This window comes from Cotesia glomerata, linkage group LG10 (genome assembly GCF_020080835.1).
Source record: "Cotesia glomerata isolate CgM1 linkage group LG10, MPM_Cglom_v2.3, whole genome shotgun sequence".
Taxonomy (NCBI): domain Eukaryota; kingdom Metazoa; phylum Arthropoda; class Insecta; order Hymenoptera; family Braconidae; genus Cotesia; species Cotesia glomerata.
In genome coordinates, this window is record NC_058167.1 from 4,797,052 (window position 1) to 4,811,103 (window position 14,052).

The 14,052-nt window shown below is 30.3% G+C and overlaps 1 protein-coding gene across 1 annotated transcript; it reads left to right on the plus strand.

Moving 5' to 3' along the window:
- Positions 1-10,565: 10,565 nt before the first annotated feature.
- On the plus strand, positions 10,566-11,507 carry LOC123273352. The gene has a single exon (XM_044740757.1). It carries the CDS (start codon positions 10,566-10,568, stop codon positions 11,505-11,507), a length of 942 nt encoding a protein of 313 aa, XP_044596692.1.
- The last annotated feature ends 2,545 nt before the right edge of the window (positions 11,508-14,052 follow it).

Below are 14,052 nucleotides of genomic sequence, written 5' to 3' on the forward strand. Positions count from 1 at the left end.
GTTAATATTTAATAAGCTTTATTAACTGTTAATAAATGATTTTTTAACATCATGGGATTTGATAAATATTTATTAACAGTTAATTAGTATTCATTACGTAGAATTTATTAACTGTTAATAAATATTTATTAATTTATTAATAGTTAATAAATATTTGTTAACTGTTAACAAATATTTATTTAGGATAAAAAGCAAAAATAGCAATTTTCTTTTGACACTTTTAATAACCCTATAACTGGAATACATTGATAATAATTCAATTCACTTAATAAATTAACGTTTTTAATATGTAAAAATATAAAAAATAATTATGAGCTGTGATAGAATTTGGTAGTTTACAATAAATGTTATTATAATGTAATATAATTAATGCAAATAATTTATAATGATGATTTTTGTTTATGAGCAACCTTCATATCATATGACATTGCAAGCCAAACAAATTCACTCAACCAAGTATTTATTAACTGTTAATAAATATTTGTTATCTATTAATAAATATTTATTAAATATTATTAAATGTACTTTTCTCCCTAATAAATATTTATTTAATGTTAAAAAATATTTATTAAATTAAATTATTATCTTCAAATAAATCAAATTATTAATAGTAAATAAATCCTTTTATCAGTGTGGTTATTTTGCATACTTCGATATAACTCGAATTTTTAAGTGATTTAGTTTTATAAATTTTGCCTTTTTAAATAATATTTTTTACTTTAAAATTCTGAAAATATCTTCTTTTCCGGCCGCAATTATTAAATTTTTCTTATTTTTTGTTAGAATCATCATCCGAGAAATGATTACAAGGAGTTTTTGGAGCTGAGCTGTATCTTTTTGGGTGGTATCAAAAGTCATAGAGCCGAATTTAAAGCACCTGGTGCTTTTCATCACGCACGGTGGTTATCGAAAGCTCTCTATTGCTTGAAAATATATATGTTTAGAAACCAGTTAAAAATGGGAGCAAACGAAAAAAAAATTTTGCAGAAAATATGTGTTTTCATCGTAATATTTTATGTAAAAATATGGTTTACTGCTCCTAATGCAATAAATGCTCCAAACTCGGATTTGCAATTAGTAAAAGATCTTATTGACTACAGAAAAATACATCCAGAAATTGCAAATGCAGCACTCGATAAATTGTCTCGGCATTTGTGGTACTTACACGAAAATCTTGCTTGTTTAGCTCGTTTTTATGAAACTGTGTCAGTAGAAGAAAAAGTAAAGATCGTACAAAAATAAATTCCCAGGTAGCGGTCAAAAGCCTAATAAACGTTTATCAGTCGCTTATGAAGAAATAACGTCGTTATCTGAGAAAAACATAAGCGATTTTGTTAATCCAAACTCGTTGTTTATTTTTGAGCAATTTGAGCTCCCCTATGAATTTTTGCATACAGATCCAAGTTTGTGGGAATCAAATCTTGAGTATAAACGATGTTATGATACATTCAAAAAGTTAAAAGTAGTAAACGATACTGCGGAAAGAGGAGTAGCGCTAGCCGAAAGTTTTAATGAAGTATTGACTTATAACGAAGATAAAAGACAAAGAATTTTTCAAACTGTTCAGCACCATCGATCTCAATACACATCGTGTAAAAAATCACAATATATTGACAATGAATTAATCTAACAATTCATTTTTCTGCATTCAATAATAATTAATTGGTATTGTTGTTTTTATTTTTATTAAATACTTATTGTTGTTAATATAATTCGAACTATTATAATTTAATAAACTGTTAGTAATATATAAATTATTTAAGTGTAATTGAATTCATAAGTTTTATGCAGAAACTCGTAAATCCATTATTTATTAAAGATTCTTAAGATATAAGCTTTTATAATGTAAGATACTTATCATATCCTGTTTTTCTAGCCTTGAAAAAATATATTGAAGAAAAAATATAAAAAACAGAGAAAGTAAACAAGATATTAATAAGTTTAAATCAATGATCAGCCAAAATTTCACGAAAAAATATATTGGCTTAATATCTCGCTTAATATTGATCTTAGCGATTTGGTCCATAAAGGACTTTTTTTATTGGAAATTGAATTTTCTACAAGTTTGTCATTCACATTTTTTTCGTAGCTCTTGATATTTACGAGATAATTGCGAAAAAACGCCAATTTTATGAAAAAATCAGGTTCAGTGGCCCGTACTGCCTCGCCAGTGTGAGTTACGACTTTGCGGCAATGGGCACTTTTGTAGAGCGTTTAATTCTAAGAAAAAACCATCTTCGATCAAAGTGATCCCATGAAATGCCGCTGAGCTTTAGAAATTCAAAAATTAAAAATCAAAGTTTTTGTGTATTTTCAATGGGAAATATTCACATGCCTTGGTCGAGGACGTTAATTAATATTAAGAGCTCAAACTTTCAGGGAATTTTTTTTTAGGTATTTCCAACAAGAATTCACGATGGGACCGAAAAAAAAAATAAAGTAAAAAAATCACCCTAATATATATATATATATATATATATATATATATATATATATATATATATATATATATATATATATATATATATATATATCTATATATATATAAAAGATTTCCACCTATATATTGACTCATCACGATATCTCTGAAACCATAAAGCGTAGAGACTTGAAATTTGGTAGAAATATTCCTTCCGCCGTGTAAAGGTCAGCTAAGAACGGATTTTACGAAATTCCGCCTACAAGGGGGGTTGCGGGGGTGTTAACAATGAAAAATTCCCATTTTCAAACTATAGCTTCTATTGACTCCAAATTTGGCAGGAATCTCTTATATGTGATGTAGAAATGATCGGATTTAATGAGCGGATTTTATGACAATCTACTCTCAATATGGATTGCGGGGGTGGGCGTTAACAATGAAAATTTAAAATTTCCGAGTTATAGCTCCTAGATAATCCTAATTTTGTATGAATTTTTTGTAAGTGATGTAAAAATAATTTATAAACGAATTTAACGATATCCTACCCCACAAGGGGTTGCGGGGTTGGGTGTTAATAATGAAAATTTTAAATTTCCGAGCTGTAGCTCCTATAGGCTCCAAATTTGGTAAGAATCTGCTCTATGTGATGTATAAATGATTCAAGAGTGGATTTTACGACGAATCACCCCTAATAAGGATTGCGGGGGTGGGTGTTGACAACAAAAAATCTTAATTTCCAAAATATAGCTTCTAAAAGGCGTAAATTTGGTAGGAATCTTTTATTTGTCATATAGAGATCATCTCAAAACGGATTTCAATAAATTCTACTTCCGACAGGGATTGCGGGGGTGGGTGTTAGAATTTCAAATTTCCATTTCCAAACTGTAACTTCTACAAACTTGAAATTAGGTAGGAATCTTTTATTTTTCATGAGATCATCTCAAAACGGATTTCAAAAAATTCTACTTTTGATAGGGATTGCGGGGGTGGATGTTAAAATCTAAAATTTTAATTTCTAAACTGTAACTCCTGCAGATTCTAAATTTGGTAGGAATCTTCGTGTATGATGTCAAGTTCAGCTGAGAATGGATTTTCTCGAATTCTAACCCCAAAAGGGATGGTGGAGGCGTTAACAATGAAAATTTCTCATTTCCAATCGATAGTTTTTATAGACTCGAAGTTTTGTTGAAATCTTTTATTTATAATGTAGAAATTATCTCGAATAGGATCTTACGAAATTCCTCCCCCACATAGAAGTGCGGGAGTAATAATTGTCAAAAAATTCATATTCTTTAAATACAGTTCCTACAAATATAAAATTTGATAGAATCTGAAGAGAAACAGGCAAATACCGGGATGGCCTCCAGGGTCAACGGATTTAAATATTTTTCTTTCTTAATAGTGATATTTTCTTACAACAATCGTCTCTTTGGCAGCGGCAAAAATGTCGACTAAGAATTTTACATACATTTTTTTTTGCTGATCACATAACCGATGAATTGTTCTTATTACGGGATCGAGAAAATGTAACAGATTAAAAGCATTGCATTTTCTAAACACATGAGATATAGAAAAAAAATTTGGCTACTCATTTTAAGAAAATTCGTAAAAAACAAATACAAATAATTTTCTATGTATAATTTATGTTACGGAAGAAATTTTAATTAACAGCAAAATTCGTCATAATTTAAGCTAGGCAGATTTCAACTTCACTTATGAGACCTGCAATCACTTTAACTAAAACTTACAATGCTCATTTAAAATTTTTTTTTCTTCGTGTCAATTAATATTCATTTTTGGAAGAAAGCCACGGGAATGTTATAGTGATTGCACATTGAAAGTAACAATGAATTTTAGCTAGAATAATCATGTGGACAAAATATATAGACCAATTTGATGGAATTCGGAATCTGTGTGTAACGTTCTAGCGAATTTCGAAATTTATTTGACGGTTCTTAGAAATTATTTTTATTAAATAAAACCTCGATCATTCCGTTGCAAGAATTATTTAACGGAGTGACGAGGAGATAAAGAAATTCTGCGAACGCCATCGCGACTCGAATTCAAAACTCTTGACGCTGCATGAGATTCGGGACTCGATGGTGTTCACTAGGGTAACCTGAGATGCGGCGTTGCGACATTTAATTATTAAAATCTATTGTACTGGATGCAAATCCAGAGACGTCTGCCCTGAGCAATCAGGCGACAATCATCTTGGGGCTCCGGACGTATGTCCGGTGCCATCTGGCCCAAATTATATAATTAATTAAACAATTTACTTTAATTTTATATAATCGTGTGTATTATTTTAAATATAATACCCTTAATAATTATTCTAAAAATTTATAGAGTATCTAAGAGCAGTGTGCGCCTAGAATCTATAGATCTCCTATAGACACCTGCCTGGTAAATTATAAAAATATGAGCTGGAAAATCCAGAAAGTAACAGTGGTGCTGTGACCAGGATGCTCTTGATACTCTTTTAAACTAATTGTGAAAATAAATGGATAATGACTTAAAGTGTTGCTACGGACCATAAATTTAAGAAGAAAATTAATTTTGAACTGTGCCGCGTGGAAATTTCTGCTATTAAAATATGTGAACTAGTTATCTTGCTACCTGACTGAAGCAGTGTAATGTTCAGTGTGAGTGCATCGATAAAATTGGAACTATTAATCCACTGGACCGATTAAAAGTAAGAATATTCGAATTTTATCAATATCCTAATGTTACACATGGCATTTTCCACGGACGGATTGAAAAATGTGATGACTTCATCTTTAATAATTTATTTCGACAATGAAATTCATAATTTTATTAAATGTATTACTACAGACTAAATTATTTTATCACGTGTGAACATTACGATCAAAAATAATTTATTTTACAAAACAATGAAACGTATATGATTTTTATGAACTGAAAGTGTTGCTACGGACAATGATTTGGCGGAAATTTACAATGTTAATTACTACGCCTAAATTTTATGATTGAATTTATAAGCGCTAATGCTTTACGAATAGCTGTAAAATTATTAGTTTAGCGAATAATTCTTCATTTTTTAAGGAATTATAATAAATTATGTGTATGAAATTAAAAATTTCATACAGAATAACTTTCAATTACTTTAATTAATAATTTTGCGATTGATTCGTGCCGCATAGATACCGCTGTATCAAATAATTGAATAATTTCTAACTATTATGCAGAAATTTATGTAATTCTACTGTCAAAACTCGAATGCGTAAATATTACGATCATTTACAGGCGTAAAGATTTAATTTTTAATAATTGAATATTATTATTATGACAGTTGATAGTTTAGAAATTAATTAATTCATTATATTATCATTCAAACGGGAACGTATTAGTTTTCTATGCAAAATTTAAAGAAAATTTTATGCTTCAATTTAATTATATATCTTTATAAGGTTCTAATTTACTTTAAAATTACTGTAATTCATTAATTATAAACCATCAAAATTAATCATGATAATGATTATTATACTATACAAGCATTGTGCGTTTCAAAATTTTTGTAATACTTATCTCACATTAATTTTAGCTCGAATTCAACCGTCGGGAATTTATTGACAATAGATTACGTATTAAATTTTTCTCGATACAATAAATTATCAGAGATGATTTGAATGAAGTTGAAATATTTCGATCTAAAATTTGGCGCCCGTATAATTGGCGACTAATATAAATATATATTAGAATGCTCTATTCTATACTTTATTAAGTTAATAATTGTAAATTGACAATTTTACTATCCCGAATGCTAGAGAAAATTCCGGGAAGCATAAGGTTTTATCCTGGTTTAATCTGGTTGTCTTATAATATTATTCAATTTTTGCAACTTAATTTTGTTCGCAATTAATTCTCTTAGGTGAGTAACTATTAAAGTTATTCGTCCTGAAGAATTTATATATTAAATCTTTGAGGCAGACTTTTGCCATTTTTCAAGAAGGTTGAGACATTGACCTCAAATTTTTGGGCTACAACATCGAGTACGGTAGGACCGGGCCACCATCTGCATAGATCCACAATTTTAGAGGACAGCAGTATGGGAAAATTATGAGATATTTTCATGGTTGAAATGGAAAGTCGTAATGCATCCATTTCATCGGCTACTCGTATATCTCAGATTGTTGTATGTCTCTTATAATTTGAGGAAGATTCCAACTTTTGAGAAAAATGGTTAGAAGATTAACTTCAGTAACGAGCTGCAGTGTCAGTATTTGTGGTAGGACTGGACCTCTACCTGCATAGATCCTCTCTTCTGAGGACAACGGGAAGGAAAAAAAATTAATCACCTCCTTGGGTGATAATTTTAGGTTTGAGATGGAAAGCCTGATAAATGCATCCATTTCTTCAGCTACCCAAATTGGGTTTTCATAATCTGCATGCTTATTTTTATTATTTTTTTTTTGTGGTAACGATATGTCGTTTGCCTACATAATAATACCAGATTTAGACAGTAAAACATTATTATTCTGAATCATTTGAATTTTAAATAATCACAATTCTATGAGTTGCATAAATGAAAAAGGGTGCCAAACAATTGAATTTATGAAAAGAAATATATCCTATTGAATTGCAATCGAAGGTCTATACTTGGACATCGATATTGTACTTAAATTTGTTCGAAAAATTTAATTGTTGTGGAACTAATATAAATTTTAACCTTAAAAATTACCGTTTAAATGAGTCGCTCATTTGATTTGTGATATGCATGTTTTTTACTGAGAGGCCTGATAAAACCTCTAATTTTGTAAATAATTTTAAGAAGCTTTGTAAGCGCCCTATCTCAGGTTTAGGTTACCTAAAAATTGTAATTCTATGAATTGTATCAAAATTTGTTATCTCTTCTAGTTTATATCGAGCCATGAGTTGTTTTTGGAGTTGCACCGCTTTGCGTAGCGCTGCAACTCACTTAGGTGGGGAGGTGTAACGTTCTAGCGAATTTCGAAATTTATTTGACGGTTCTTAGAAATTATTTTTATTAAATAAAACCTCGATCATTCCGTTGCAAGAATTATTTAACGGAGTGACGAGGAGATAAAGAAATTCTGCGAACGCCATCGCGACTCGAATTCAAAACTCTTGACGCTGCATGAGATTCGGGACTCGATGGTGTTCACTAGGGTAACCTGAGATGCGGCGTTGCGACATTTAATTATTAAAATCTATTGTACTGGATGCAAATCCAGAGGAGTCTGCCCTGAGCAATCAGGCGACAATCATCTTGGGGCTCCGGACGTACGTCCGGTGCCATCTGGCCCAAATTATATAATTAATTAAACAATTTACTTTAATTTTATATAATCGTGTGTATTATTTTGAATATAATACCCTTAATAATTATTCTAAAAATTTAGAGTATCTAAGAGCAGGGTGCGCCTGGAATCTATAGATCTCCTATAGACACGTGCCTGGTAGATTATAAAAATATGAGCTGGAAAATCCAGAACGTAACACTGTGCAAGTCAAAACAATCTTCCAATTAAATTTCAAATCTAGATCTAATACAACTCTATAAAGCGCCCAGCGGAGCGGGCGGGTAACAGCTAGTATATATATATATATATATATATACATGGTGTCCCAAAAGTCACGGACGCCATTGTAGCATCTGATAAACAAAATAATTCTGAGACGAAAAGTCCTTAGCCATTTTTTAATCAGACACATAGATAATTAATTATTAATTAAAATAACGTCCTTCTATGCGTTAGAGAGAGAGCACTAGTGTCAAGTCAAGTGCGTTACAACGAAGACGCTTGCACGTGTGAATGTGTAAGTAAATATGTGTGACTACGTTAGCTATATATCCTACTAGAAACTAGTTAGTCATACAGTTAGTTGTGTCTTTGTTTGGCACATACTTTACTGGACACTGGCGCTCTCTCTCTAACAAATAAAGAGACGTTATTTTTAATTAATAGTTAATTATCTATGCGGTTAATTGAAAATGGCTAAGGACTTTTCGTCTCAGAATTCTTTTTTCATCAGATGCTACAATGGCGTCCGTGACTTTGGGACACCCTGTATATATATATATATATATATATATATATATATATATGTATATCGTCGCTATTAAATCGTACACAGAAAAAACAAATTTCTTTCACCAAGAAAATTTTAAGGAAAACAAAAGTTATTTTGGAGCAAGAAGAAATTTTTTTGGCTCAAGAAATTTTAACTTCATTGAAAAGATTTTCAATCTTCCTTAATATTTTCTTGAGTCAAGAAAATTTACACTCCAGTCACGATTTTTTTTTTTCAGTGTAAGGTAAAGTACCCGGTACTTGAACACTTACAAAAATGGGACCAGTACTTGAACAGACTATTCGAATTGTTATAATTCAAAATCCGTAAATTTATTATGAGTAATATGCGCATATTATAATTATTAAATGATACAGTAATTTATTTTTGTAAGTTTTTTCAATTATCAATCAAAACAATCACATTTTTATTAACTTAAAGGCTGACATGTTGAGAATGGTCGATAGATGCTATTTTTTTCATGAAAAGGGTACTAAATCGTAAACCAAACAATCAGTAAAAAAACGGTATATCATTTTAAGTAAAAAAATTGTACCATTTAATGAAATAATCTTTTCTAAATAACATATATTTTTTGCAAAGACATAAACTATAATTTTTATATTAAATTTTAGCGTTCAACTATACCTCCAAATTTTCAAAGCGGTACCCAGAACTTGAACAAGTTGAGGCCGTATAATTTTAACAGCATTATAATCTCGAATAGGTTTATAGACTAGTGATCAGCATTGTGATTTGTATAAATTACTGCAATTTAAATAAGTTTCATGACTAAAAATTAGTATAAAAAATTATTGAACGTTTTGAATTGAATTTTTTTGATTTATAATTGAAAATTTGCTTTGTCATTCATAAAAAATATATTTAAAAAATTAAATACAAATATTTCTCATTTTTAAATGAACATATTAAATATTTACAGTATTATTTTTAATAATAATCAATAATATGTTATATTTTTTTTGATATTTCAATAAAATGTTGAAAATTTTTGCTGTGCCTATTGCCATATATTTTATTAGTTCAACTACTGCTCCCAGAGTGTTTAACTACTACTCCTTTCATAGTCTGTTTTAAAAACGTTGTCAAAATATAAATAATCAATTATCTTAATTATTTGTGATTTAATCAATTCAAAATTGTTTATATTTTCGTGAAAATCACTAATTTTACTAATAATTATATCTTTATATATTAAAAGTAGGATCAAATAAGTTTTACTTCGAAACCTGTTCAACTACTGGGTACTTTACTTTACTTAATGAAAATGTTATAAAGTCAAAAAAAATGAAATTCCGATATCTTTAAATAAAGAAATTAATTCATAAATAATGTAGGAAATCATTAATTTTGACAAACTTTGAAGTTAATTTTACTAAAAATAAACAATTATATTGCTATATAATATTTATTTGTCTGCTTTCTGTTTCATAATTACTATTTTGTTGATTTTTTTTATTATTAATTGTTTATTTTTAGGTGAGTAAAATCCAAATTTTATCAAATAATTAATATTTACATAAATTTCTTATTTAAAGATGATTACATTTTCATTACTCGATTTCACCATAAAATTTCCTATCAGAACGAATCAATGATGATAATAATATCGTAATTAAAATACTTCTTCCTGAGATAAAATTTTCAATTATTTTTCTAGCAATTCTATGAATGTATTCCGGAGGATAATAAATTGACGCCAGATCAAGAAACGATGATAAAAAACTCGTTGAAATTAAGTGCTAACAAAGAAAGAGTACAAAATATGATTAAAAATCAGTATCAAAAAATTGTTCCATTAAAAAAGTTGCATAATATGATGAGTAAAGTTACCAATTCAGAAAATAACAACGATTTGCAATCAGTAGTCCAACTTATTAGGAATACGTACCGTAAAATTAATTGCAAAAATCAAATAAAAATTCTATAATAAGTAAGCAAGACATCACCCTCCGCATGCGAAAGAGATAGACATACTTTTTTTCGCGTTTTTAATTCTAAAATAAATAAATATATATATATATATATATATATATATATATATATATATATATATATAAATATATATATGTATTTATACAAAAATCTTGAATTTGCAGAAGCCGATGTTCATGTTTACAACGATGCTGAAACATCTACCTGTAAGGGTATATTTTTCTCAACTCAAGACATGAGATCCGATCTCAGCAAATGGCCGGAAATAGTGTTCCTCGACGGCACTTACAAACTTACTAACAACGACATTACCTTCATGGTTTTCCTTGTCGAAGATGGAAACGGTCGGGGGCAAATTGCCGGAGCAGCTTTATTATCAACAGAGGAACGAGATGTCCTTGAATGGATGCTGAACGCGTTCAAAACAACTAATGAAGAAGCGTGTAAAAAAATTAAATGCTTCATGACAGATAAAGATCTGCTGGAACGTGATGTTTTGAAAACTGTCTTCCCTATGGTTCCGACTTACATATGTGGCTTCCATAGTATAAAAATTTTTGAAAGAGTTGTCAAAAATCCGGAAATGAAATTAAATAGTGAAGACAAGATAGCAGTTATGGATATTTTAAGAAAACTGGTTTTTTCTTCATCGAAGGAAGAATATGATGACTTATATTTAGAATTAAATTTAACTGCAACACCTGAATTTATGACATATTTTAATAATAATTGGCACAATATTCGCGAGGAGTGGTCTATGTACAGCGTACTGCAAAATAGCCTTGGAAACACTAGCAATAACCGACTCGAATCATTAAATGGTAAAATGAAACAAGTTCTTGAAAAGAACTCACCGCTATTGATAACAATAAAAGACTTTTTTCTGTGGTATGGTAGTCACAAGACCGGGAGTCTTCTTAGAACTGCTGCTCAGTTTTTGAAAAAAAAAAATTTGCAATTTGATGCCGATGATTCAGAGAAAAAGTACATGAAAACCTTGACCGAATTTGCAAGTACTAAGGTCTTAAAAGAAATCAAGCTTAGTAAAAAAATTGTTTGCTTCAACGCTGATTAAATTAACGAAAAGACATGTTGAAACACTAAATTTTTGCTTAATTTAAAAATTTAATTATTTAGACCATTAAACCTCGCGGATAAGAAATAATCGCCTAAACTTCTTAAAATTAGGATTCGCTGCTCTGGGATATTCCGCTGCCGTGAACCAATGAGTGTCTTTGTCTTTAGATGATTTTATTAGTTTGAGACAGAAGTTCTCACGCGTGCCAGTTAATTTATTTTACTTACTTACAAATTTTAACTGCAACGATGACCCTTCATCTTTGATTGACCCTTTGGCAGGTTGTAGATAGATAGTCGTAGTAAATAGATAGGTGAATAGTGGTAGTTTAGTAATAGTGTATAGCGGTGATAACAATAAACTTAACTTTATTACACAAAATAAGCACTTTTAATATAAACTTGTGGTATTTCGGTTAGGTAATTTAACAAAATATTTATAGGGATAAAATAATTAAACTTAGTGTTATAAATGATTGATCAATAGTAATAAACGTGGTGAATAATCACCTAATGCAAAAATAATAAAATTAATAGAAGTAATATAAAATATTTCTGATAATTAGTATTAAACTATTAATAGAATTTTAGTAGGTTTTAGTAGTAAGTTTTATAAATTTTGGTGAGTAATCACCTAATAGTGATAATAGTGGTATAGTAGTAAATTGACTAAGAAATATCAAACGTGGTGGTTGACACCGGGGGATAGATCGAAGTGTCGATCAATGCTCAAGGTTCGAGGTTCGTAACCGTTTTTTTCCCCTCCTCGTGTCGTCCTGTGACGTCACGGGAGCTACACATTAATTTAGCGAGCGTCGGTAACGAAAATTTCGGGTGGTAGTTCGCCAGGCTGATAAAATCGGGACATTTGTAGTGTCTCAATCCTCCCTGCCAAGCCAAGACTACCCCGTCAATTTTTGAACCAAGCTAGCTCTTTGAATGAATTGGTGAGTCGTCACCGGGTATAGGAATGATAGGATGATAGCAGTAGTGTTGAGTGATCACCTAGGAAGGGTAGTTTGATGAAATAGTAAGAAGAAAAGTTGGTGAATAATCACCTGTTGATGAGAGATGTGGTGAGTAGTCATCTGTAGATGAAATATTTGGTGAGTGATTACCTGATAGTGGTAAAATTGGATGATTTTGATGAATGGGTTGGTGAGTAGTCACCTGAGGAATGGATGTGTGGATGTGTGAATGGACTGGTGAGTCATCACTAGAAAAGAAATTTTAAAATAATTTAAGATTGTTAGCTGTAAAGTCGGTGAGTGATCACCTGTAAATAAATAATTTATTTAGTAGAATGTTTCCTCGAGCTAATGGTCGAAACTCCGTTCTCGACTTCGATCTATTTGCTGGGCTGAATATAAAAAATAAAATTTTAATTTTCAATTAATTGTTGTTTGTTTTTTTTTTTTTTTTTGATTGGCCTGCAGCTGTAATTAAAACAAATTAAAATGGCAGATATAATTGTAGATGATATAAATGATTTAGTAAATATTATAGTTTTTATAATGTAATAGTATGATAGATGTTTAATATAAATTTTATAGTAGTTATAGCTGTATAATAGAAAATAATGATAATAGTATAATATTACAGTGATAGTTTAATTAATGATATGAATGATAATACAGTAATTTTTTAGAATATAATATAAATTAATGAATGATGATGTAAATGAGTGGATAGGGGTTTGTCTTTACAGAGAACGCTGGTGCGTCTCGTGAAAGTCTTCGATGTTCTCTTCGTTGTTCTTTATCTCAACCCCGTTCTTGTATCCAGGCCCACGTCAGTTACTAGCCTGGCATTCTGGATCAAAAAGTTGAATTGGTACTCTACATCTTTGGTAGTGTCCTTGGAAGTTGTCCTTTTTCTCGTTTTCAGGTGGACGAAAACAAAATTCAGCGTGTTTCCAAGATTGGTTGAATGTATACTCTCGAGTACGTGAGACATCATATATTGGTGTTATTCGTGTCTGATAATGCGGTAACGAATTTAAAATTGTTACCATGACTGGATTAGTTACAGGCTCATCTCGTAAACCTTGTCGAGATGACATTTTCGACTGAGAGAATTTAATTTTTTCCAAAGTTAGTATTTGAGCTAACTGACGATTTTTAGTTCCAATTTCGTAAATAGTAGTGTCTTGTTTTCCCTTGAAAATCAATGGAAGTGAATCAGCTTCTGGTTGGACAGGCTCCTTGCATTTATCTGGATATTTTCCCAGTTTATGCATTTTGGGTTCGATTGAGTTGTCATTGTTTGACGGCAACGACATCTCGTCACGTACAGTTCTACTTCACATACAGAACATGCCAGGTTGGTGAGTTGGCAATTCTTTAATGAGGAATGGCTTTGTACGAGTCTTTTCATACCATTCTGGAGTCCTTGTATGTCCTGTGTATTCTTCTGGATTTGGATATGGACTTTCTTCATTGCTTTACAGATATCTTCAACCCATTCAGGTCGTTTATAAGTGAACCTGAAGTTTGGTTGAGGTAATGAAGTCAACTGGCTTCTGTCATGCGGCATGAGCTTTT

What these genes read in the sequence shown, in the direction of transcription:
- LOC123273352 (XM_044740757.1), top strand. Translation starts at nt 10,566, where the DNA reads ATGTATTTATACAAAAATCTTGAATTTGCAGAAGCCGATGTTCATGTT.